Genomic DNA, 21,985 nt, shown 5'->3' on the forward strand with positions numbered 1-21,985 from the left:
TTTGTCAAGATTTAGCTATGGAGGGGGCACCTGTATGATTTACGATAGTGCTGGCGTTTCTAGGATATGTACATACCATGATTGAGTTAATCAAGCATTGATGGCAAAATAAGTTTACATGTCTAGATTGACTACTCCGTAGCGGCCTGTAGAAGCAAGATAAAGAAACAAAGACCATACTCATGCGTCACATTTTCTATGGTTCATTATTACATGTCATTCTGATATGAAGTACAGCTTTCCTGTTCCCGATGCGGATAAGGAAAGGCATATAAATCAGAATCATTGTACATAACTAGTCTGTCATTTCCGTATGAAAAACCCCTTATTCGTGGCATACCTTAGATTAAGATATAATAGTCATCCTCCTTCGTATTCACTTCTGAATTTTCCCATTTTTCATTTTTGCAGCTCCCTCCAATGTATTCCATTGCGGGATGCAGTGCTTGACACATTATCCTGGTCTGACCGATACTAGGGTCTTGAGGAAGTCTATGTGTAGACGCCTGCTGGACCCACGGTATTGATGTCGCAGGTTACGTCTAAGCCTTGGGAGGAACGTGGGCCTTGGGAAGAGCGCCGTGACCGGCGCGGTCGATCGCAGCTTGGCGGGCACCGCTGAGGCCGTATTGGTTGTTGATGCCCTCGACACGGTGGGTGGAGTTGATGTTCTTGACGAGGGTAAGCTGCCAGCAGGTAGCACCACCCTGGCGGGAGGTGATGGTAGAGTAGGCTAAGAAGTACTCCCAGATCTGGAGGGTAGCCAAATATTAGTACCGTCTATTATAATCTTGACATTCACGGGGAAGACTCACTCTGAACCATCTCTTGCCGTACTTGGCCTCAACCTTGTCACGGTTGCCCATCCAGTTCCGGTACCAGCGCCAAAGAGTAGCGGAGTAGTGAACACCAACGGTGTCAACGCTCTTGATCTCGAAACCAGCGGCTTCCAGTCTGTCAACAACGAACCCAAGGGGAGTGCTAGCATCGGCGCCAGGGAAGATGTATTTGTTCATGAAAAGACCCCAGATGAGATCCTCGTATTGCCAGGACTTGCGAAGACCAGCGATCTGAAGGAAGAAGACACCGTCGTCGTCCATCATGTCGTAGACCTGGGACAGGAAAGAGGTAAAGTGACGGACACCGACATGCTCAGCCATCTCGAGACAGGTGATCTTCTTGTAGCCTCCGGGGACCCGGGGAGCGTCACGGTAATCGAGGCACAGGATACGGCTCTGGTCCTCCTCGACACCAGCGTTACGGAGACCCTTGTTACCCCAAGCAGTTTGGTTGCGACCCAGAGTGATACCGGTGACCTGAGCACCATAGTGAACCGAAGCGTACTTGGCCAGAGTACCCCAGCCACAACCAAGATCGAGGACAGTGTCACCGGGCTTAACACCAATCTTTTCGCAAACGACAGCCAGCTTGTTATCCTGGAGTTCCTCCAGCGTCTCTTCCTTTTCGGGGTCGCTGATGATACCGGAGGTGTAGATCATACGGGGGCCCAAGAACCAAGCGTAGAAGTCGTCACCGCGGTCGTAGTGGTCACGCACCTGCTCCTCATCTGGCAGGAGAGGCTCAGGGTTAGCAAGAGGACAAACCCTCCAATTGGATGCAAAGATGGACACATACCTTGGGAGCGGGTGTGCATCAGCATCTCGGGGAGGAAACCGAAGAGGAAGTGCTTGTAGAGACCCATGGTGAAGCGGAAGTTGGCCCAGTCATGTCTAAACTCCAGAGCCTCCAGGGCATCACACTTGAAGTCGACCTCGCCATTGAAGTACTTCTCGTAGAAGACCTCCATGGGGATCTTGCTCTTTCCGCGGTAGGCGGTGCGGTCATGCTCGCTGTGGAAGTTCAGGTAGTACTCGACGGGGCGGCCGGCATACTTGGCCTTTTCATTCTTGCGGGGAGAGATGGAGGATGCAATAGACCAGAAAGCCATGAGGATGGGAACGGTGGTGAAGATAGCCAAGAAGATGGTGGTGTAGAAACCACCACCGATCTGACGAGCGAGATACCATGGGACCAGGATGAGGAGGGCGAAGAGCAGCGTGTTGGAGAAGCTGTCGCTGCCCTGGGAGTCCGCAGGGACGGGGGCATTTTTGATGGCCGGGTACTAGCAAGGACGAGAAAATTAGCTTTCCGGATTGTAAAGATTGCTAATTGATGCTTCTTAAACTGAGAATCCAGGACACAGAGGGGGAAGGAGCTCTATAGAAGCTGCTATGGTACCACTCACCGAGGTTGTCCGCACACCGCAATCGTCGGCGGGAGTGGTGCACGAGGCGGGAGGAGTTTCAATGAACTCGAAGTCCTCTGGGGACTCGGGATGGATATTCGTCATGGCAGAGGAGACGAATTGACGGAGAGGGAAGGAGGAGGGAGGGGAGGGGAGGGGAGGGAGGAAGGGAGGGAGGAGGGAAGAGAAGAAAGAGAGTCGAAGGGAAGGAGAAAAGAGCGAGCGAGATTATTGCTTGAGGCGGGAGCGAGTGAGTGGATTGCTCGAGGAGAGCTGATCAACCGCCAGGGTTCGAACTACACTTGAGGAACCGATGCGGTTTCAGCCCAGTTGCAAGAATTTGGTCTTGTTCCGTTGTTCTACGTTGTCAATTCCCACTTACACGGGGATCGTGCAGTCATTGACTACAGCTGCTGCTGGTGGTGTTTACAATAATCCTCTCTCTACCTAGTACAAGTACGTACTGTGTACACAGTACTACTACTACTAGGTAGTAGATAGTCTGTACTCCGTACGTACCGCTGGTCCAGCTGGGGCTTCTCGGGACAAGCGGTGAGGGTCCGTGGCGAATGGAGGCGTCGTATTGGGGTTCGGACCTGGTCTCCCGTACGGACAATTTGGCCAGTCCCTATCTACGAGTAAGGATGGAACACCTCCCTGCCCAGTTCTCACCACTTTGTACCTATCTATAGTCTATACATAGGTAGATATTAGATAGTGCATGTATATATAGATAGGTAGAGACTAGTCTGCAGCAGTGCAGCTGCATATGCTCCATTCCAGGGGTCATCCCAAGGTTGGCTTGAAACCGAGTGCGGTGCGTGGCTCCTCCTGCTTGGTCCGGCGGGCTGAATCAGCGCCCCCCCCCCCCCCCCCCCCCCCAAGGAACCACCTGTTGAGGGTCCATTACGAATGTCCTTACTTTAGATCCAGCTTCATCAGGTTAACGTGTCCATATTGATCATGCTGCCAAATTTCATGTGCTCAAATGATAGGAATCATGATGGAACCCTCCCCAATCGAAGTCAGGCCCCACGCTTCTCGTAACACAAATGCGTTGGTAATAGGTCATATAATATCATTAATAACGCCCCTTTCGTGTCCTGTGCTCCGCCTTTGTGCACCACCTGCCCTTACCCGGCCTCTCCTCCCCCCCGGTGGTGAGAGAGAAAGGCATGCATGGGACGGTGAAATAGCAGTAGCCAAAAAAAATAATAGAATCAAAAAGGGGTACCCCTGTAATCACAAACACCGCAAAACTACCGAGAACATCGACCCATTGAAAACCATACTGTGCGCCTGAAGTCGACTTTGTATTCACCTTGACTCCTCACACATCGTACATCACAGCGTTAATTGGAAGTTTTCGGCCTCTTCATCTTCCCCGAAGATGGGAAGGGCTTCCTCCGCACTATCGGCGCCTAGCTCGATCGTGTCAGCGATCAGAGGTGGAGTCCCGTAGGGCTGCAGATAAGTCTCGGGAGATAATATTCTTTTGGGCTCCATCTCCGGCTTCACCGGGCTGGCCGTCTTGCCATGTATCTTGGACGACACGTCCCGGCCCCGACTGTATCCCACCGTCGACTTCGAAGTGGCAGCAGCGGCACTGTGACGCATGCTCGACGGATTGGTCGGGCTTCTGGGCTTCTTGGAAGGGAACAAGGAGGAGGTAACCCTAGGCTTGGCCAAAACAGCAGGTCTGGCGCGTGTAACGGAACGCTGGGTCCCAGAAAGGGCGGCAGCTGCATCTCGAGCTCGAATAGTGGGGATACTGCTGCTATACTTCGTCTTGCCGGCGGCTGCCCTCATCCGGCGTGTTTCCATTCGGTGTTTCGTAGCGCCTCCCGCAGGCGGTTCGCTAGGTGGAACTGTCTCATATGTCTCCTCAAACCCAATGCTCTCAACTTGCTTCCGAATCATTTCTTCGACCATTTTGTCGCAAGCAGCAGAGTCTTCTTGAAACTTTCGCTCTCTCTTAGTGAGTCCATCAGGCCCAATCTCGTTATCTCCATACACGCTTTCCAGTCCCCGAGCGAGGTTTTTCGGTTGGAATTGCGGGAACGTAGTATCGTATGTAATATCGTCCGGGATATCAGGGAGATCTGCAGTGTATCAGAGGTACTGGTCTTTTGTTGATGCGGGTGCCGCTGAGAAGCTAACCTTTGGGCTTGGGCGGCATGTACTCGATGTCAGGGACGTCTTCCTCCACCGGCTTCGTTTGGACCTCTGGCTCGCTCTGTTCAACAAAAGGAGCGAATTTCTTTACTCTCTGGGTGGAGCCTCTTTTGGTGGTCCTTTCTGGCTTCAGTGTCCCTCCAGGTGGCGCCGGAGTCTGCAATCCCTTGGTTTTGGCATTGGTTGTTTTCATGCCCAAAGGGGCACGGTGACGGGGATCTGCTGGGATATGTGTTAGTCTCCTCGGTATCACGGTCAAGACGTGTGTCATCATATGGTTGTGGTCTTCCATGCTTACCCGACGGAGTGACAAAGGCATCTTTGGTGATCAAGCTGACATAGTCCTTCTGTTTACCCGCTGCCTTCGCAGTCTTCTTTCCAAAAGCCAAGGGATCATTCTCATCGTTTAACGGGACTTTGAAAGGCGTCTTGGGTGCTCTGGCTCCTGGGGTCTTTGGCTGCAAATGTCTCACGCCCTGGTTCAGCGGTTTTGACGCGGCAACGGTCTGGTGAGAGTGGACCAGGTTCTCTTGGTCGCGCACAGCCAGCATGGTGGCAGTTAGAGATTCGCACGGGACATTCAACTGCGAAGATGGATCGACGTAGGTATAAGCGGGATCGGAACTAAGGAGCTTGACGCGGCGAGTCAGCGACGGAGGAAGGGGAGCGGACCTGTCGACATGGTTCTAGATGCAGCGTCACGCAACCGAGATGTTTTCGTGGCGGTTGCCCGTGGAGACGGGGGCTGGTGGGGGGGAAGAACCGGAGGGAACCGCCAGCCATCGGGTCAGCCACGGCGAGTGACGGTCGGGCTTCAGCCACGGAGCGACAGAGCCACGGCTGTCTTCCAGTTCCAGGGGGGCAACTGGCACCCCCTACCATACCAAAAATGGATCGGGCCCAACCCACTAGTCGCGGCTGACCGCCAGGCCAGGCAAGAAAGTCAACCTTACCTGAGGCCTCCTCCACTTCCTTTCTTCTCCTAAACCCAAAACCCATTTGTCCTTTCTGCCTACTTGCTCCCCTACGCATCTCTGTCTGGTTTCTCGCTGAGCGAAAGCCTTCTCGGACCCTTCTCAGCGACTGTCAACTTTCTGCCATACGTATTCCCGCTTTCTCGTTGCAAATAACTTCCTTTCGTTGCCCAAAATGGATAAGATCAAGGAGGTGAGTTGCCTTTCCCCCCCTGTTGGCGGGGTAGCTCCCAAGCTGCCAGCAAATGCACATGCACCACCACCACCACCATTAGCCTTCCCCTTTCTCTCTTCATCATCCAGGGCTATCCATTGTTCTTTCTGCCATAAGGAAGAAAATATAAAATAATCTCTGGGCACGGAACTGACCAACATAATGTAGAGAATGAACAACCTCCGCCTCGAGGCTGAGGAGGCTCAGGAGAAGGTCGAGGAGCTCAAGACCAAGGTCAAGACGTTGGAGCAGGAGAACCTCGCCAAGGAGCAGGAGATCACATCCCTCAACCACCGGAACCAGCTTCTGGAGGGTGAGGTGGAGAAGCTCGAGACCTCCCTTAAGGAGGCCAAGGATTCTGCCAACCAGAGTGCCCAGCACGATACTCAGAACGAAGCCCTCCAGAGACGTCTGCAGCTGCTGGAAGAGGAGGCCGAGGAGGCCGACCGGAATCTCCGGGAGACTAACGAGAAGTACGATCAACCCCACCTCCACCCCCTTTCTTGTATCCATAACGGAACAGCGTAAGTACTGACTACACTGGTGCTTTAGGCTCCGCCAAACCGACGTCAAGGCTGGCCACTACGAACGCAAGGTGCAGGCTCTCGAAGCGTCCCGTGACCAGTGGGAGAGCAAGTATGAGGAGATGGCGAAGAAATACGCCGAACTGCAGAAGGATTTGCACGACCTCGAGGTCTCGATCAGCAACGTCTAGAGAGATGGCGCCGAGCTCCGGAAGATGTGGGATTCAGCCCTTTTTCCAAATATACTTTTACCTTTGCTCTCTCTTCCTGCACATCACAGTTTGATTTATAATTTTCTGTCGGCAGGAGACGGATTTAGTCGTATCCTGTCGTCGTGTCATCTAGCTGGCTTCATCCTCTTCATCAACCGGTCTCCGCCCATCCTCGTGACCATGTCTGTCCTTTTATTATAACATATTAGTCTTTGTGAAGGTACATAGAGCATATTTAATGGGATTACCCCTCTGGCTTCTATATTCTTAACCGAATGGTGGTTCATGAGTGCTTTGCTGTGCTGTATAAGACTGAATGTTATGAGCGTTCTCGTCGAGCCTTGGCCTTCCTTTGGTTTGACATGCGTTCTTTCGCCCTTGAGAGCTTCCGCTCCTCTTTGCTTTCGTAACGGAACTTCTTCTTTTTCGGCTTGGTATCGGTCTTCTTTTTGCTCTTTTCGCTGGAAGATTTCGAGCTGGCGTCCGATGCAGGGGTCGCCTCAGTCCGCTCTTCCTCTTCCTCTTCCTCATCATCCTCGCCTACCGATCGAAGTAGACCTTCCTTGGAGGGATCCATTTCCTCCACGGTGACCGTAGTATATTTGTCTTCATCTATGTATTCCGCTTCGTAGTCCACGGCTGGCGGTTCTTCGAACCCTTCCCATCCCTGATCGTCGCCTTCGTCATTATCACTTCCTGAAGACGAGTTCTCATTGTCGCTATCTTCTTCCTTCAGCCTCTTGAGCTGTCTCCGATGTTCTTCCAGTGCCTGTTGGAATTCCGCGGTTCGTTCTTCGCGCATCTAGAGGGATCCAGGTTAACCAGATGCTTTCCTTGATGATGTGGCCAGTGGAGGTCAGAGCAGAGACATACCCTTTTCCGCGACTCCCTCTTCAACTCCCGAGCCTTTTGTTCTGCCACCTCTTGTGCATGTTTAATTCGTTGTTGCTTCCGCTTGCGAAAGCCTGTGAGAAACTCCTGCCGATCGGCCGCGTCAAAGCTGATCTCTTCGACTTTGCTGGCGACCTTTCTCTTTTTCGCTTGTGGACCCATCCTTCCTTGTGAGAAACGAAGGAAATTATGTGTGTCTAGTTATGGCAAAGTGATGTTGTTTATCGAGGTGGGGTTTTCAATGAATCAAAAAAAATTAAAAAAAAAAAAACCCCCAGGCCGCATGCCAGAACGTCACGGCCGGAGCCAGTCGAGCTAAGCCGTGCCGGTGGTTGGCTCGACCGCCTCCGAGCCGTCGGCGACCAATCCACCAGCCTGGCTCCAACATCATTTCCTCCCGGGAGGTTCTCCAGATAACCGTCCGCTTTGTTAGATAGCTACCTCTACTTCACCACCATGCGTCTGGGAAACTTCTCGCTGCTTGCTCTCGGGGCGACCACGACGAGCGCATTCCGCGATACCTCTCCATTTTTCCTTGCATCGACCTCTGAGTATGCGTGACACTGCTTGCTCAATGGCGGGACTCCATTACATGGTCCAGCTAACAAGCTCACATAGGATCCTTTCCACGTCGGCACAGCTCAAGACCGCTCCCTCTATACTAGAAGATCTCTCTACTGGGCTCAACGGCTGCCCTTCCGACTACTATGTCATCGCTTCTCAGCCCGGTGTGCATAGCACCGACTTCGCTACCCGCAAGTCTGCACCGCACCTCGGCGCAAAGATGACAGGAAAGGACAAGTCGATCCGGTCAAAGATGATCGTTAATGAAGTCGAAGGGGTGCTGGAGGCGAAGTACATCCAGGAGCTGCTCGAGAAGGAGTGCGGGGCCGAGTCGACTGTGATCGATGCTTCCTGTAGGTGCTCCTTGATGAATGATTGCTGTTAGATGATAGCCTTGGTTGACCGTGTCCTCTAGCTGGGACCTATCCTGCCGACTTTGGTGCGGAGCCGCGTATTATCCTCATCGACCTCCCTGTTCTGCCTCTGGGCTCTGAGCGGAGACATCGGCTTTCAGACAACGGTTCGTGCCTCAAGCGTCTATAGTAGTTCCGGAGAGATTCTTATTATAACTGCAGATGGTCTGCTCTTTGATATCATTGAGCGACTACCAGAGTCTAAGGGCTACACAATCCTCTATGTCACTTCACCCAGGGAATTTGAAAACTCGAATGCCGATTTCTACCAGTCGGATGAGGATCCCATTCACATGGACCTCAAGCGCGACTACTCCGCTCATGGCAGGCAGATACCTGCATCCAGCAAGACGCTCTTCCGGGAATACCGGTTGCTCACTCCCGGTATGTACAGCAGAGCCCGAGCTATCGCAGCGCTCAACCTGACAATCTATAGGCATTTTTATGGGATTCCTTGCGACCCTCGTTTTTCTGATTATAATGTATGTTGGATTGGCTGCTCTTAGCAGCTTGGAGGTCCCCTATGCAGCATTCGAAAAGGACACATCCGCAAGCGTGCAAAAGAAGCAGCAGTAATTCAAGGTTGTTCTTTCAGGATCCTGTCATTCAGGATACTTCTCTTCCATAATTTGCTATATTATGAATAAGCTGTATGTCAGTGAACCGGCGTTGACTTATTTGTGGAATCTATCATATTGTACAAGTGCATACTATCCATGTGTGTGTGTGTGTGTGTGTGTGTGTGTCACCTCCCTCTGATCACGAATTCATGACAAATCCTGGTGTTTCTAAGTAAAGCATAATTCAATTCAATAAGAGCCTGGGCATGAATCACGTGGGCCTCGGCGCGGGCCTCAGGCTGGACGCAGGCTGGCGGTCTTTCCCTCTTTCTCCCCCCGACGGCCTTCTGGCCGGTTGATGGCGTCGTGGCTCCTCCGATTTCTCATGCTTATCACTCGCTTCTGCGACTGACATACACACACAGACACACACGTCGACCTTACAGCCGCTGTCGCTGTAGTCCCTCGTTTGGCTGCCTGGCGCCCATCTTGACTCTCGTTGATTGTTGACCCTGAGAACCCTCTTGTTTGGGTGGAGACTAATCGGAGTCCCGCCCGCTTGCCTGGAGACTCACTCCCGCTATCATTGATGCGACCCATCGACAACCAGACACATTCGATCCAAATCCTGCTTTCTTGACCATCCCAAATTCCGGTTGACTATGACCCCATATCTCAATTGAGCGGGGCATCGCTAGAATTAACCCCCGTCGTTTTTCAAGCACTCAATCAGATATCCAGTGATCTATCTATAGCAACCATGGTAGCCCTGTCTGTGGGCCTCGCAAAGGCCCGCCGGCCTTCACTCACATTGCTTTTATTGATTATCATCATCTTCGTTGCACAAGTCTCAGTCGCTCAAGACTCAACCACAGACGATAGCACCACTTCCACTACTACCGACGCAGCTACAACCACCGAGTCTGCGACAACCTCGTCAGCCGACAGTACTACCACCTCAGCTGCGACAACGACAAATACTAAGTCAACATCTACTGGCTCCTCAACCTCATCTTCCTCGACGAATGGTTACCCTGTAGTGACTGTACCACCCACTGCAGATGCCCCGTACATGCAGAAGTCGAAGATCCCTGAAGGGACTTTGTTCATCGTGGTTGGGGCTGTGCTTGGTGCAATTGGCTTGGCCATTCTGGCCTGGCGCGGAATCGTCGCCTGGTCTGTGAACCGATCCGTCCGTCAAGCAGCCATGATCCGTTCATCAGAAACCAAAGGACTGCTTCGTTCCAAGAAGAGGAGGTCACGCTCGAGGAGATCCTCCTCTGGGCCAGGAGTAACTCTTGACAAACTCGGTGAAAACCATCACCACCGCAGCCACAGCCACAGTCGCAGACACCACCGGTCCTCCACCAAGACCCCTAGCTCGAACAGCGCCTTGTTCTTCTCACCCACCGCAGGAATGCACCACAACAGCAATAGGCGCTCGAGTTACCTTCCAGCCGGATACTACAATGCCGGCAGTGCTGCGCCTCCCCGAAGTCAGGAAACACGTTTCTCGGCAGCTGACCTACCGGGTATGGGGCCTCAGTCTCAGGGCTATACCAAGGCCAAGTCAGGACCTAGCCCTCCTGAATCGCCACGTCTGTCAGCATCAGCCAACGAGCAAGACATTTCCCCCCGCGGCGCTAGACGGTCCCGCGTAGAAGAGGCCTCTACCAGCACAATCAATCTTTCCTCTCCTCCTCTGGGCCGAACTCCGAGTGCATATCTCGAAGATTTATTCGACAGTCATGCGCCCCAGAATAGACACTGACGCTACCATAATCAGTGACGCTACGAGCAACGATATCTCTTCTGCTGGGATGTATAGTTCAACATTTTCTTCTTCCCTCGATTTTATGTCTTGTCATTTAACTAGCTTTGGTCTTCTTCTTCCTATTCATGTCCTATATCACGCATGCTATCACTGTGTACTGTATATTGTTCGCCTTCATGTTTGCAAAGACATCTTCATCTACCTGGAATCTTTTTCTGATCTATTATTCTTGAGTTGTCGCTCTTTTTGCATAATTCATTACATCTGTCCCTATCTTTTTTATTTCTTGGAATAAGAGGCTTACGTGTTCTTGATATAATTCTTAAATAACAGTTCCATTAAGAACGTTCCATACTCTCTCAATTGATTAGATCTATTTTTCCTTCACATTAAAGTATCCAATTTCGTACCAGCCGTGTTTTGATTAACCTGCTATCCTCAGGCACAGAAAATAATTACATCCGATAGGAGCAACACAAGAAGAGGGAAAGAGATGAACGGAAAAGACTGAGGATTTCTACTATACGTTGGTGCATACGACACAGCTCTACAGCACTCCTGCCCATATGATACAGACGCCAAAAACAACAGCAGTGGGTACAAAAGATGTACTGGAGCCAAGTCAAACCAAGCCAATTGAAGTGAGACGGCAACCCGAACTGAACCAAGCTGAGCCAAAAAGGCAAGGGGAAAGAAGAATGTTCACATACGTTAACACAATAACAATGAATGCTGGCTACATGTGGGTACAAATCATGTCAATCTATAGAAACGGCAGAATTCTCGAGAAGATGCGGAAGACTGCGATTTTAGTCGGCGTCCAGTTTGCCGCCGAACTCGCCAAGCAGGATATCGTCCGGGGCGGGACCACGGCTGTTCCGGACTGTAGTACCACCAAGTTAGCGTGGCACGATAACGTGGTCGTGTGATAGACAACTTACTCCACTCGGTCTCGATGCGGAGAAAATTCCACATCCACCGACGTGCAACCTCGAGGAACATGAGAACAAAGAGTCCGAACTCTGTGTCACTCAACCAGAGAAACCCGGGCACGTATCTAGAGAGCCAGGAGAAACGAATAGCTAGATCGGCCGCAATCGCGATGTAGTACTGCCGATCGGTGAAGTAACGATGGCGGCGCAATCCGTACGGGTATTCGTGGCTATGGCGTGCCGGGGTGAGGAGAGTTAAGTCCCAATCCTTGGTTATATCCCAGTAGAAGGAATATCCGGAGTTGATGAACATGAAGAAGAACCTGGGGCGGAGACAGCACGGTTAGCCTGAGCAACTTCTTGCTTGCTGAGAAGAGCAGGAGAGCGCATACAAAAGCCGCGAGAGGCTCATCTCACTGTAGCCATAGAAGTCTAGGGGGCTGTAATGCTTCAACTGAGAGGCAAGGATGATCACGGGAAATGCGGTGGCATATTTCAAGGCGTTGGCCAAGTGCTGGCCACCCAATCCATGGCTCCTGGGACCAGCCCGACGCACTCGTAGGTATTCGATCAAACATTGACGCAGTCGAATCATACTGGGGAGGGCGATGATTAAGGGAACGACGTAGTCATTTTGACGACACTTGCGGGTCGGTTTAGATGTACTGGAGATATCCGTGGTGAAGAACATGCAGAAGGTGACCACCAGGTCTGCAAGAACCCTGGCATAACTTGTCAAGGCATCCGCCAGCAGAATATCCCCGAACTTGCCATCTTGCGCTTCCGCCAAACCTCCGAGACTGATGCGCTTCAGGGTCATGAAGAACCGATATCGGCCCGAGCGCGCGATCCGGTAAAAAGGCAAGAGAAGAATGAAAAGTCCTATGAAAAAGTATGATTGTGGGATAAATTCCACCGATTCAACCCGTTGTGCAGAGCCATGAGTGACCGGCCAGAAAACGAGGAGGGAGATGGCGAGCGGGATGGTCAGAAGAGTGGCAAGCTGGTACGTCGAGGCATGGTGAGGGCGTTGGCTGGAGGATTGACGGGCCGGGTATTTAATGAGGGCAGGAACATCCTAAGGGACATCAGCAAGCGTGTATAACGATAAGGCAGGGGGATGAAGAGGGAGGAGGGAGGAGGGAGGAGGGAGGGAGAAGATGAGGGGCATCCACCCACAATGTTCGCCTTTAGGAGGTACTGCAGATTGGCACCCCAACCCCAGAAACCTATCGATAACGAATTGTCAGCCCAAAGGAACGCCGAGGCATAGGGCGATCGATCATTAGCGGGAGTCAGCATACCAGCCAGCAATATCACCGCCACGCGATAGGGAAAGGGGAGGAAGAGACTGAAGCCATCCAATTGAGCATGTTGATCAGGACCCATATTCCATCGAAGAGGCGGCACCGGATCTCGCAGCACCAGACGAGAAGACCAAGTGGGTGGGTGGAAGGGAGGGAGTGACTCGAGCGAGCCCCAGGACAGATAGATAATTGGGGAGTGAAGGGAGTAGCGACAGCGATCAGGAAGGCCAAGGAGTGACTCGGGGTGAGTTTGGCGACCGCAAGGGCTCAAATCATGACCAGCGAAGCAGTTAACCGGCGGGAGTGAAGAAGCTCAGGGACCGCCGGTTTCAGGTTGCCTTCCCAACTGGGCCCGCGGCTCCGCGCGGCTTTCCGCCTTAGTCTTCTGGCCCTTGCCCCGTTTTCGGCTTAGCCCTCCCTTATCCAATTTTGGCTGCATATTCTTCCACGTGATAGCCAGTCACGGGAACTCAATCACGTGGTCTCTACCGAGGCATCTCCTCCTCCGCCGCCTCCGGACAATAATGGCTCCCCAGCTGCGGCCGCCATACAAGACACGCCTATCTCTCCCGACCATGATAGCTCCCCCCAACGAGAGGATCCTTCTCTTTCGACCCGGCCATCCACCCCATTCCCCTTGAGATTCCTCTCTTTCACTACCCCTCCTCACAATGGCCGACGAAGACCTCTCTCTAGCTCCCTCCGCTCCGACACCGTCCGTCAGTACCTCGGCCCATTTCTACCCTTTCGCGACTTCCCCGGATATCATTCGGTCGCACGAAAAGGATGTCTTCCTGACAGGGAGCCTGACGAGTCAAGTACACTCGATCGTGCGCTCCCTTCGCGGCGCTCGCTACGCTCACACCCACTCCGATGCCATCAAGCACCTGACCGAGATCCTCTACTTCTCCTTGACCACATTAGTCGGCAACCGGACCCTGGGCGAAGAATATTGCGACTTGGTGCAACTGGAGGATGATACCCTCCAGCTTCCTTCCCTCCCCAGACGAGCTGGGTATATCCTCAGCACCATTCTATTGCCCTGGGCGCTCCAGCGAATTCTCCCCGCCTTCCGCCAGCGATTGCGTTCGAAGCTGGAACGCAGCATCGCTCGGCAACAGCTCAAAGCGGCTCAGATCAAGGGGATGGTAGAGCGCGCCAAGAACAATTCGTCTAAGAAACAGTCTTTCTTCACGAAACTGCGGATCCAGAAATACATATTAGAGCATCTTGACTCAATCACGTCGCTGTCGCCTGTTTACGCTCTAAGCATCGCAACGTTCTATTTCACCGGCGCCTATTACCACCTGTCAAAGCGGTTCTGGGGACTACGGTATGTGTTCACGAAGAAATTAGAGGATAGCGAACAGCGGGTTGGTTATGAGGTACTGGGTGTGCTCTTGGTCTTGCAGATCGCTGTACAGGGAATACTGCATATCAAGAAGGTTGGGGCCGATTTACAACAGGAGGACCAGAATAATGGGCTGGAGGTAGGCGGCGCAAGCCAGTACGGGGATGCCGTGCTACCTTCCCTCGAGCACCCTTCATCGCTTCCTCTCCTCCCGGCTTCCAGTGCGCGGTACGATTTCTCGGAGGACTCCAATGCCATCCCCTGGATCCCTACCGGTCAGCAGCGCAAATGTACGCTTTGCCTGGAGCTGTTCAAAGACCCAAGTGTCACAACCTGTGGGCATGTTTTTTGTTGGACATGTGTGCGAGACTGGGTAAGGGAGAAGCCCGAGTGCCCCCTTTGTCGGCAGGAGGTCCTCTTGTCTAAAGTACTGCCCCTCAGGGGATAGCCTCGCCTATATGTGGGCGACTGTACTTGCATTGATCGTGCTGGCACATATATCACGACTTTAAACTCGTTTACGCTCTCCCTATACGACTATGCCATGTCTTGATTTTTATGTCTATACCCCATTATATTCTAGAGGCAGTTATCTACAGTATCATCTTAAATAAATATCTTTCTTGATAGAATGCTACATACTTTGAATCTAGCATGGGTATCACGTTCTAGTCCCTAAATCAAAAATCCGAGATGTCTGACCATAAAGCCCGTTTATACAACTGAAAACATGCCGAAACGTTCTATGTTGCGAAACCAACATGACGCGGCAAACGAGTCCTTCAAAGGACGGGAGTCTCCATCTTAAAATCAGAAATGCACAATCCACGAACTAATCATTTCTGCTCTTGTTCCAAACCATGTGCGCGGGTAGCCACTAAGGCTTAACCACTTCGACATCATTCGGGTCCGTAGCCACCGGAGGCTCACATACTATGCGAATAGGACGATCTAGATCCGCATGAGCAGGCAAAGGAGGCCTAGGGTCGAGCGCTTTCCGCTTCGCATTCATAGTATCAAACAGGCAGACGCATGCATACGAGTCGGATGCAGCATCTGCGCGCACACCCTGGTTAGATACTCTCTCGCCCATACATCATATCAAAAATAATTTATCACTTACATTGCACTTGGCGGTAGTTCAAGGATACTGTCCAATCACTGCAACGGACATCTTCGACTTTCTCCAACGGCAATCCCAAATGCTCTTCCACCTGCTCACTTAGGTTGACGGGTCGCTTATTGATGAGTTTCGGGTTGGATTGGCAGTATTTAACCAATTTATGGAGATGGCTAAGTTCGAAGATCCCATGTGCGTCGATTTTGAGAAACTTGCGGAGACGGGTACAGTCTGCTTTGATTGAAACTCCGAGTTTCGTGATGTTCGGAGTCTCAATGATTTGTTTCAGGGTAGGGGGGACCAGATCGCTGAGTTTCTTGTTTGGTCTGAAGAGAGCAATGTGGAAGAGAGCAATTCGTTCTCTGTTTGCGACTTGGATTAGGGACACGTTACTCTGGATGCTGTCCCATCCCGAGGCCTGGGCTTTCCATTCCATGTCGAATCCTAATATTTCATCGTTTAAAAAGAGACGCGAGACTTCTTCGCTGCTCTTGAGCGTTTTGCAGTAGTGTACGATGATGTCTTTGTCCTCCGGGCTTTTGAGCATATTGTGGCTCCAGAATTTTGGTGTTGGAGACTCCTTGGTGGGGGTAAGGATTGGAGTGAACTCTTCTGCTGGGACTCGATCTTTTGGCACTGAAGCATTCTTCTCTGAAGCCAATGTTTGAGGGTTCGCCAGGAGGACTGAAGTTTCTGGTGTGTGGATTTCCCCGATGGCTTTGCTGTCGATTAGATGCTCGACCATTGGTCGTGGGATTGTATTCGAGCTATAGAATCTTCTTCGGGCTGGGGTCATGATCATATGGGTTCTCTTCCAGCCCCTGGGAGTTGTGGCTTTGTGTTGGCCAGCCGATCGAGAAATATGATGATAACGTATCGAGTCTCTAGTTTGGGACTGAGAAAGTGTAGGCTCAAGGGAGCGACGATGCACCTCTCTTTCAGGTAGATCCTGCCTATACCTATGTCTGATATCTCTGTCCGAGCCAAAAAATGCAAGATCGGTATCCGCAGTAGAGCAGTATCTATTCATCAGGCTATTCGGTGCTATTTCCCGCCTGCGTAACGGCCTTGAGCGACCACCTGCCATGAGAGCCAGGTTTTGCAAAGAACATGTGCACACATAAGTTTTAGACGGACTGGTATTAGTGTAAGTAAGACGTTTGTTACAGAATGCGAGGTCAATTTACCACGACATCGCTGCTTCGCGGAGAGCCATCTTATATATATAATATACTTAGTAGCTCGCGAGAATAAAGTGAGGCTTGCCGCCGGGCTTAATTCGTTGCCGGACACCGGACCGTTCAAGTCGTTGGTGGTAGGTATGTTTGGGCAAATCCTTAGGGTTCAGGCTCAGCTGTCGGAATGAAGGGAGTCCATGATATTGAGAAAATAACAGAGTGCTCAAGTCTACTTAGTTCATCATAGTGTATATAAACGAGGTACCTGAAAAGCGGACGGAGTAGTCCGTAGTAATCATAGTAAGAAGAGTAATAATAAGCCGGGCCGGAGAAACGCTTGTGCCGGGTCGCCAAGATTGACGGGATGATTCCGAATCATCGAATCATCGAATCATCAAAGCATCCGTCCGCCCGCTTCAATTTCTATAGCAATCTAGGCGGGGCTCGGTTTTCATCCAGGAGGTACCAGTAAGTCATCTATGGAGATAGGTTCCATGTCCCGCCCCCGGTGACATGTGCTGAGTCAAAGTAGCTGTTAAAATAATCCGCAATGGCGTCCCAACTTCTCCCTCTAGGTAAAGACCAAGTCATTCGCGTATACATGGCGCTTCTTGCTAACATACGCGACAGAGTTGATCGACAAGTGTGTCGGATCCAGAATATGGGTCATCATGAAGAATGACAAAGGTTTGGGCCTCCCCCGCGATGGGGTGGATGGTAAAAGCTAACCTGTATCAGAATTCGCCGGAACGTTGCTGGGATTCGACGACTACGTCAGTAAGTGGTCCTACTTCTGCTTCTCTAATTCACGAGTTCGACTCTGACCTGCTGTAGATATGGTGTTGGAAGATGTGACCGAGTTGTAAGTCCTTCCTTTTCTCCTCTCTTTCAATCACCCGGCTGGTGTGGTCCTGCTTTCTGGGGGTCTTCGCTTCTTTCATGGCTGGTGGTGGGCGAAGAGCTGAACTAGAGATAGTGATTACGCCGGCGGTCAGGTGAAGCTTCCCAAGATCTTGTTGAATGGAAACAATGTCTGCATGGTACGATCTTCTCCTGCCTTCTGGGATTCTTCAGACTAACACACCTGTTCAGTTGATCCCCGGTGGTGAGGGGCCAGTCGGTAGCGCTTAGGTCATGATATCCACGATTCTTCCTTGCTATGTCAAAAACTTTTGAGAATGAACTTTGATGATATCACATAGAAAACAATGTAATGGCGCAGTTTCAATTTTTACGTTCAATTTCTTTTCTCGTGCTCCAATGTCACTGGGTCACATCGGGGGTTGTCCTTGCTCTGATGCTGTAAACAGCTAGGATTACCTCAAACAGGGCGAAAAAGAACTACTGATCGATGTTCTTGATATACTGGTCACCCGTCTCCCGGGGTTAGGGACTTTCGCTTGATCAAAAGACAGTCCCGGATGAAAGAATCAGAGGCATGGGAAAGCAGTATGGAACTATTGATACTTGTTGGATATGTTCCTGCAAAATAGGAAGTGAGCAACGCCCCTAATAATAGCTCTCAATCCGGGATTGTGCATGTTGGTAGTAGCTTGTGCGTTTACCTGCAGGTACTCCGTGGTGGACAGGGTCCAGGGAGTTGGCCCAACGGCCCAAAAAAAAAAAAAAAAACACGATAGCTGTGCAACTATGATAAAAAAAAACCCTAAAGACAAGTACAGGGCCATTACATACCCAATGCCTGCTTCTGGCTAACTCGGTACAAGCATACCCACGGAAGCAAAGTGAGACCAGTTGGCCCCAACAGCCTGGCAGCATTTCCAGCAGTAGCCCTATAATACCAATTTGCATCAGGTCCCTATATTATACACAGGACATTACAAGATCATAAACTGAAACAAAAATTTACAGTTCCTCAAACTTACCGACAATATAATCGATCCCAAGCAACAGCCCACTACGTAGTTGAACATCCTAGTACCCAACACAACTCCCACAAACCCCAGCCAACCAGCCCCTCAATCCACCATCACACCCAAACAAAAACCCCCCTAACCTTTCCAAGCCCCCAATACGAACCCCAACCTTGCGCAACATCCTCAATCCAATAAAGTTAAGTTCTTCCTTACCCCAGATGTTCCAAAAACCCGGGGTAACATCGCGGTGGAATCTGTTACATAACAGAATCCCGCACCATCCCCGCAAAGTGGGCAAGTCAGCTGCTTGCCCGCAATTGTGGAATCAACTTTAATTTACACTTCATTTGGACTACCACTTGGGGGTAACTAAGCTGGATAATGAGTATTAGTTTTATTTTGTGTCGAAGAGGGGGGGGGTTTAAATGTAGTAGGGATGTACCTATACTTTTGCTACCAGTAGTAGGATGTTAATGCGGCAACAGACTAGTACGAAGTGCGGCTAAAGAGATTTGGACGCGGGATTTGCGGGATGATTTGCGGGATTTATCCTACCCGGACGAGATACTTTCATTATTCAGACTGACGGGTAAGGTGTTTATTGACGGGCGCAATTCGACTGAATGATAAGGTTCTGGAGGCTAGGTTCAATGTACTTTTGCTTCGTTCTTTGGTATAATGATGGAGTGCGTGATTTCATCTGCGTGATGGTCATTAGCACCATCGCTGCCGTAATCACGAGTTGTTAATTGGCCAGTCTCATAAACCACACAGTCCCGTGAGTGGTATCCAGATAAAGTGACATCTGGCGCGAGGCAGTAGGCACATAAAGAGTAGAATGCACTACTGCACATGCCATTGCGTGGAGACATGGCGATATCCTGATTGAAGGTGACCTAGGAATCCGTCCCAGACTAGTTATCCCAGTGCACTGCGTCTAGGCTCTTGACTAGGCGACCGGACCGACCGCGATGCTACCTCAGACATTGGCGGTAGCCTTATATTGCTTGGCTCAGGAGACGTCGTGGATTGGGCTGTCTCTTGCCCAAATGCTGACGAAAGGAGAAGTTTTGGCCCGCGTAGTCTGTTGTGGCCAGGATTCCCACTATTGTAGGCACTAAAAGGGTCTGTCAGTTGGCTATAGCTGCAGCTCGGAATACGCAAAGCAGCTAAATGAACCAAACGGCCCATGCGTCAGGCTACTGTATGCACTTGGGAAGCAGTTGCATGGTTTGTCAGGGTGAGTAGCACCACATTCCACTGGCCACATGGCCGACTGACTGACTTTTGCCCGATGTCAGACATGTCATGTGAAGATGCAAGCTATGGATACTTTGTAATGGCACCACTCGGAGGCAAATACCTGAGCTCACCCAACTCTTTCGGGCAGGAGGTAGGCTTGCAAGAAGCAAGCAATCACCTTGGTACGGAGATTTAGCCACCAGGAATCGCTTATATGAGCCGGCGATATCCGATGTTGCCACCACCTCTCTCATAACAATACACAGTAGGTAAGCAGCTGATTCAATCATTCAACGCTTCTTAGCGTGGCTTAGCCCTGCAGGCCTCGTCAAGCAATAGCGCCCAGGAATAATGGCTTCTCCCGGGCTTCCATGACTCCCTAGCAGAAGGGTGGGCGAACGTGTGGATGCTTTGGAAAGCTTAAAAGGCCGACCAAAGGGGACCGAAGCAAAACGGCATCGTTCCAAGATCCAGCCATACGGAATAAGCAAGGGGTAACCGCCACTATTATGTCTGAGTGACTGGAAAGGGGTGGCGAGAAGAGACAAGTTTGCCTGGATTACCTAGGTACTATATTTGCCATGGAGGGATGTGTTGCTATCTGCTCCCCTTTTCGGTACTTGGCAATTCACACCATGCTGGCACCTGGAGATATATTGTAGATATGTTCCTAAACCCATTTACTCCATCATAGTCGCTATAGGCGATATCCAGATGAATAGCTAGGTACGGAGTAGATAAATACGGAGAGGACACGGACGACGGCGGAATAAGCGGAGTAGTAGATGAGCTGAGGAGTAGTGAAGGCCGCCTTGATAGGCAGAAAATAATGAGCTCATGTTTGGGGTCAGCCTGAGCTGACTCGACCGGGCAATCCGAGGGCAGGTCTTATCAACATCCCTGCATACGCGGCCTGATTGGCCCCAGCGCGGACCGCGTAAAATTACCGTGTGGAGGCCAATCCTGAAGCCCGGGAGCCTACCACCCCTCGTTGCGCGTTGGGGCCATTTGTGCAGGGGCAATACCTCGCTAATCGGTCTAAATAGATAATCTTCCTAGTAGGTAGCTGGTAGACAGGTGGTATGCCGGGGAAAGTCATCATTAGTTTTAGGTAGTGTCTATATCTAGTAGGGAGTAGGGACTGGGAGATTCTTAGGCTTCGGAGGCCAAGAAGCACGTGATACTACCTAAGAAGAGACGGTCATACAAGATTGGATTCTACCGTATGCGTGGTTGAAACAAAGGCATTCTCCGATGCTCAGACTCAGAAGTAGGCAGCCCGTACCTGTTCCATGACAATCAGAAAAAATAAAGATGACTACGAACCATTAGGTACCTCTTTCTGGTTTGCCCCAGTCCAACTGATAGATAGATAAGTACGGAGTACTATCTAGTAACGAGCAGTTAGCTGGGGGGGGGGGGGGGGGTGTTAGAGCCTTAGAGGGAGGGAGGAGGAAGAGTTAGTAGTAGGTAGGTAGAGAGAGATAAGGCAGGTACGTACCCGGAGATAAGGGCGGGTTGACGGGGCTCCACCTGATGGACCCTGGGGCCATGGACAACGGAAGCCTAGATAGCAGCCCGCCATCTGACTGGGCCTTCCGACATGAAACGGCCTTAGTACCATGAGATGATGAACCATCTTGGCCGCACGGAGGAAATGGAAATTCACCTCTGGGCCGATTAGGATCACACGATGAACCTAGGCCTAGGACTGGCTCGGAATTAAACGAAGCCAGTGGCGTTGAAACCTTAATGGGGAAATGCTACCTACTTCCGTCACTGATGATGAGGTGATGTACCCCCTTATACTAGTAGTAGTCGTTGGTTGACTCGCTGTCAGCGGTTGCTGGGAACGGGAAGTTGCGCGAAAGCCGCAAAATATGTACATACCTTACTCCGTACTGTATACTGTATGTATGAATGTATGTATGTATGCACACTTTCTTGATAAGGGTCCCTCCATTATGTTTGTGTTCTCTCCTTTTGCTCGGAGGGATCCTGACGGATTTATCCCACGACGAATTAAATATATAGGAAGTGGATCTGAAGGAGTACGAGGTAGCACTGCGAAGTGGGAACCGCTCAATAGAGGATTGGTATCTCGAAGCGGGTCGCCGAGACCTCCAGCTGGGAAAGTTCTGACTTCTGACGGGGGTTCACTGGCTGGCTGTTCTGGGTTAGCCAAACTCGCAGCTGGCCGGACGGCCGATTCCATTTCCAGCCGCTGCAGACTTATCAGTCGTAATCCGATGATAAGTACTAGTGTGCAGGCAGTAATCGACTAAAGCAAAGAGTAATGGTTAATAATACTGCCGGCTGCCACCAATCAGCACCCCCGCCTCCGGTCTGTATCAAAACGTCGTACTCGAGAGGCCGCGAGATCCCCGGGCCATCAGCAGTCGACGCCCCCGCCGATTGGCCCCTTCTTTTGC

At 51.1% G+C, this 21,985-nt stretch overlaps 10 protein-coding genes across 10 annotated transcripts; 5 read left to right on the top strand and 5 right to left on the bottom strand.

Annotated features, from left to right (window-relative positions):
• Positions 1–168: 168 nt before the first annotated feature.
• On the bottom strand, positions 169–2,413 carry BO94DRAFT_522952 (putative cyclopropane-fatty-acyl-phospholipid synthase). Its single transcript, XM_025610197.1, has 4 exons — positions 2,246–2,413; positions 1,636–2,122; positions 816–1,567; positions 169–752 (listed from the first exon to the last, which is right to left on the bottom strand). Exons 1-4 carry the CDS (start codon positions 2,348–2,350, stop codon positions 543–545), a joined length of 1,554 nt encoding a protein of 517 aa, XP_025464388.1. The 5' UTR covers positions 2,351–2,413; the 3' UTR covers positions 169–542.
• Positions 2,414–3,181: 768 nt separating this feature from the next.
• On the bottom strand, positions 3,182–5,143 carry BO94DRAFT_538063 (uncharacterized protein). Its single transcript, XM_025612408.1, has 3 exons — positions 4,719–5,143; positions 4,406–4,642; positions 3,182–4,347 (listed from the first exon to the last, which is right to left on the bottom strand). Exons 1-3 carry the CDS (start codon positions 4,969–4,971, stop codon positions 3,590–3,592), a joined length of 1,248 nt encoding a protein of 415 aa, XP_025464389.1. The 5' UTR covers positions 4,972–5,143; the 3' UTR covers positions 3,182–3,589.
• A 236-nt stretch (positions 5,144–5,379) lies between these two features.
• BO94DRAFT_538064 (tropomyosin) lies at positions 5,380–6,799 on the top strand. Its single transcript, XM_025612409.1, has 3 exons — positions 5,380–5,587; positions 5,777–6,081; positions 6,161–6,799. The coding sequence occupies exons 1-3, from the start codon at positions 5,570–5,572 to the stop codon at positions 6,321–6,323; spliced, it is 486 nt and encodes a 161-aa protein (XP_025464390.1). The 5' UTR covers positions 5,380–5,569; the 3' UTR covers positions 6,324–6,799.
• BO94DRAFT_538065 (rRNA-processing protein RRP17) lies at positions 6,280–7,500 on the bottom strand. The gene is made up of 2 exons (XM_025612410.1): positions 7,218–7,500; positions 6,280–7,146 (listed from the first exon to the last, which is right to left on the bottom strand). The coding sequence occupies exons 1-2, from the start codon at positions 7,395–7,397 to the stop codon at positions 6,664–6,666; spliced, it is 663 nt and encodes a 220-aa protein (XP_025464391.1). The 5' UTR covers positions 7,398–7,500; the 3' UTR covers positions 6,280–6,663.
• A 121-nt stretch (positions 7,501–7,621) lies between these two features.
• Positions 7,622–9,042, top strand: BO94DRAFT_538066 (BIG1-domain-containing protein). The gene is made up of 5 exons (XM_025612411.1): positions 7,622–7,786; positions 7,854–8,152; positions 8,215–8,319; positions 8,375–8,596; positions 8,649–9,042. The coding sequence occupies exons 1-5, from the start codon at positions 7,692–7,694 to the stop codon at positions 8,786–8,788; spliced, it is 861 nt and encodes a 286-aa protein (XP_025464392.1). The 5' UTR covers positions 7,622–7,691; the 3' UTR covers positions 8,789–9,042.
• A 41-nt stretch (positions 9,043–9,083) lies between these two features.
• Positions 9,084–10,921, top strand: BO94DRAFT_193836 (uncharacterized protein). Its single transcript, XM_025606049.1, has one exon. It carries the CDS (start codon positions 9,533–9,535, stop codon positions 10,541–10,543), a length of 1,011 nt encoding a protein of 336 aa, XP_025464393.1. The 5' UTR covers positions 9,084–9,532; the 3' UTR covers positions 10,544–10,921.
• Positions 10,922–11,071: 150 nt separating this feature from the next.
• BO94DRAFT_538069 (EXS domain-containing protein) lies at positions 11,072–13,102 on the bottom strand. Its single transcript, XM_025612412.1, has 6 exons — positions 12,783–13,102; positions 12,658–12,707; positions 11,871–12,556; positions 11,488–11,801; positions 11,257–11,429; positions 11,072–11,157 (listed from the first exon to the last, which is right to left on the bottom strand). The coding sequence occupies exons 1-5, from the start codon at positions 12,865–12,867 to the stop codon at positions 11,356–11,358; spliced, it is 1,209 nt and encodes a 402-aa protein (XP_025464394.1). The 5' UTR covers positions 12,868–13,102; the 3' UTR covers positions 11,072–11,157; positions 11,257–11,355.
• A 225-nt stretch (positions 13,103–13,327) lies between these two features.
• pex10 (ubiquitin-protein ligase peroxin 10) lies at positions 13,328–14,735 on the top strand. The gene has a single exon (XM_025612413.1). The coding sequence runs from the start codon at positions 13,457–13,459 to the stop codon at positions 14,582–14,584; it is 1,128 nt and encodes a 375-aa protein (XP_025464395.1). The 5' UTR covers positions 13,328–13,456; the 3' UTR covers positions 14,585–14,735.
• Positions 14,736–15,013: 278 nt separating this feature from the next.
• BO94DRAFT_472870 (3'-5' exonuclease) lies at positions 15,014–16,001 on the bottom strand (the record flags this gene model as incomplete). The annotated part of the gene is made up of 2 exons (XM_025608453.1): positions 15,014–15,192; positions 15,260–16,001. 2 exons carry the CDS (start codon positions 15,999–16,001, stop codon positions 15,014–15,016), a joined length of 921 nt encoding a protein of 306 aa, XP_025464396.1.
• An 835-nt stretch (positions 16,002–16,836) lies between these two features.
• BO94DRAFT_538072 (RNA-binding protein LSM5) lies at positions 16,837–17,966 on the top strand. The gene is made up of 7 exons (XM_025612414.1): positions 16,837–16,902; positions 16,967–17,009; positions 17,065–17,121; positions 17,173–17,211; positions 17,269–17,296; positions 17,411–17,474; positions 17,527–17,966. The coding sequence occupies exons 2-7, from the start codon at positions 16,985–16,987 to the stop codon at positions 17,563–17,565; spliced, it is 252 nt and encodes an 83-aa protein (XP_025464397.1). The 5' UTR covers positions 16,837–16,902; positions 16,967–16,984; the 3' UTR covers positions 17,566–17,966.
• The last annotated feature ends 4,019 nt before the right edge of the window (positions 17,967–21,985 follow it).

Source organism: Aspergillus sclerotioniger (genome assembly GCF_003184525.1).
Source record: "Aspergillus sclerotioniger CBS 115572 chromosome Unknown BO94scaffold_26, whole genome shotgun sequence".
NCBI classification, from domain to species: Eukaryota; Fungi; Ascomycota; class Eurotiomycetes; order Eurotiales; family Aspergillaceae; genus Aspergillus; species Aspergillus sclerotioniger.

Excerpts from the sequence above, each read along its gene's own strand:
- BO94DRAFT_522952 (XM_025610197.1), bottom strand. The coding sequence starts at position 2,350 with ATGACGAATATCCATCCCGAGTCCCCAGAGGACTTCGAGTTCATTGAA. Across the intron at positions 2,123-2,245 it reads GCGGTGTGCGGACAACCTCG|TACCCGGCCATCAAAAATGC; the intron begins GTGAGTGGTACC and ends CGTCCTTGCTAG. Across the intron at positions 753-815 it reads ACGGCAAGAGATGGTTCAGA|ATCTGGGAGTACTTCTTAGC; the intron begins GTGAGTCTTCCC and ends GCTACCCTCCAG.
- BO94DRAFT_538063 (XM_025612408.1), bottom strand. The coding sequence starts at position 4,971 with ATGCTGGCTGTGCGCGACCAAGAGAACCTGGTCCACTCTCACCAGACC. Across the intron at positions 4,643-4,718 it reads TGCCTTTGTCACTCCGTCGG|CAGATCCCCGTCACCGTGCC; the intron begins GTAAGCATGGAA and ends CACATATCCCAG. Across the intron at positions 4,348-4,405 it reads CATGCCGCCCAAGCCCAAAG|ATCTCCCTGATATCCCGGAC; the intron begins GTTAGCTTCTCA and ends GATACACTGCAG.
- BO94DRAFT_538064 (XM_025612409.1), top strand. Across the intron at positions 6,082-6,160 it reads CTCCGGGAGACTAACGAGAA|GCTCCGCCAAACCGACGTCA; the intron begins GTACGATCAACC and ends CTGGTGCTTTAG.
- BO94DRAFT_538065 (XM_025612410.1), bottom strand. The coding sequence starts at position 7,397 with ATGGGTCCACAAGCGAAAAAGAGAAAGGTCGCCAGCAAAGTCGAAGAG. Across the intron at positions 7,147-7,217 it reads AGAGGGAGTCGCGGAAAAGG|ATGCGCGAAGAACGAACCGC; the intron begins GTATGTCTCTGC and ends GGATCCCTCTAG.
- BO94DRAFT_538066 (XM_025612411.1), top strand. The coding sequence starts at position 7,692 with ATGCGTCTGGGAAACTTCTCGCTGCTTGCTCTCGGGGCGACCACGACG. Across the intron at positions 8,320-8,374 it reads ACATCGGCTTTCAGACAACG|ATGGTCTGCTCTTTGATATC; the intron begins GTTCGTGCCTCA and ends TTATAACTGCAG. Across the intron at positions 8,597-8,648 it reads ATACCGGTTGCTCACTCCCG|GCATTTTTATGGGATTCCTT; the intron begins GTATGTACAGCA and ends GACAATCTATAG.
- BO94DRAFT_193836 (XM_025606049.1), top strand. The coding sequence starts at position 9,533 with ATGGTAGCCCTGTCTGTGGGCCTCGCAAAGGCCCGCCGGCCTTCACTC.
- BO94DRAFT_538069 (XM_025612412.1), bottom strand. The coding sequence starts at position 12,867 with ATGGGTCCTGATCAACATGCTCAATTGGATGGCTTCAGTCTCTTCCTC. Across the intron at positions 12,708-12,782 it reads GGCGGTGATATTGCTGGCTG|GTTTCTGGGGTTGGGGTGCC; the intron begins GTATGCTGACTC and ends CGTTATCGATAG. Across the intron at positions 11,430-11,487 it reads CCGCATCGAGACCGAGTGGA|TCCGGAACAGCCGTGGTCCC; the intron begins GTAAGTTGTCTA and ends GTGGTACTACAG.
- pex10 (XM_025612413.1), top strand. The coding sequence starts at position 13,457 with ATGGCCGACGAAGACCTCTCTCTAGCTCCCTCCGCTCCGACACCGTCC.
- BO94DRAFT_538072 (XM_025612414.1), top strand. The coding sequence starts at position 16,985 with ATGGCGTCCCAACTTCTCCCTCTAG. Across the intron at positions 17,122-17,172 it reads CATCATGAAGAATGACAAAG|AATTCGCCGGAACGTTGCTG; the intron begins GTTTGGGCCTCC and ends AACCTGTATCAG. Across the intron at positions 17,475-17,526 it reads ATGGAAACAATGTCTGCATG|TTGATCCCCGGTGGTGAGGG; the intron begins GTACGATCTTCT and ends ACACCTGTTCAG.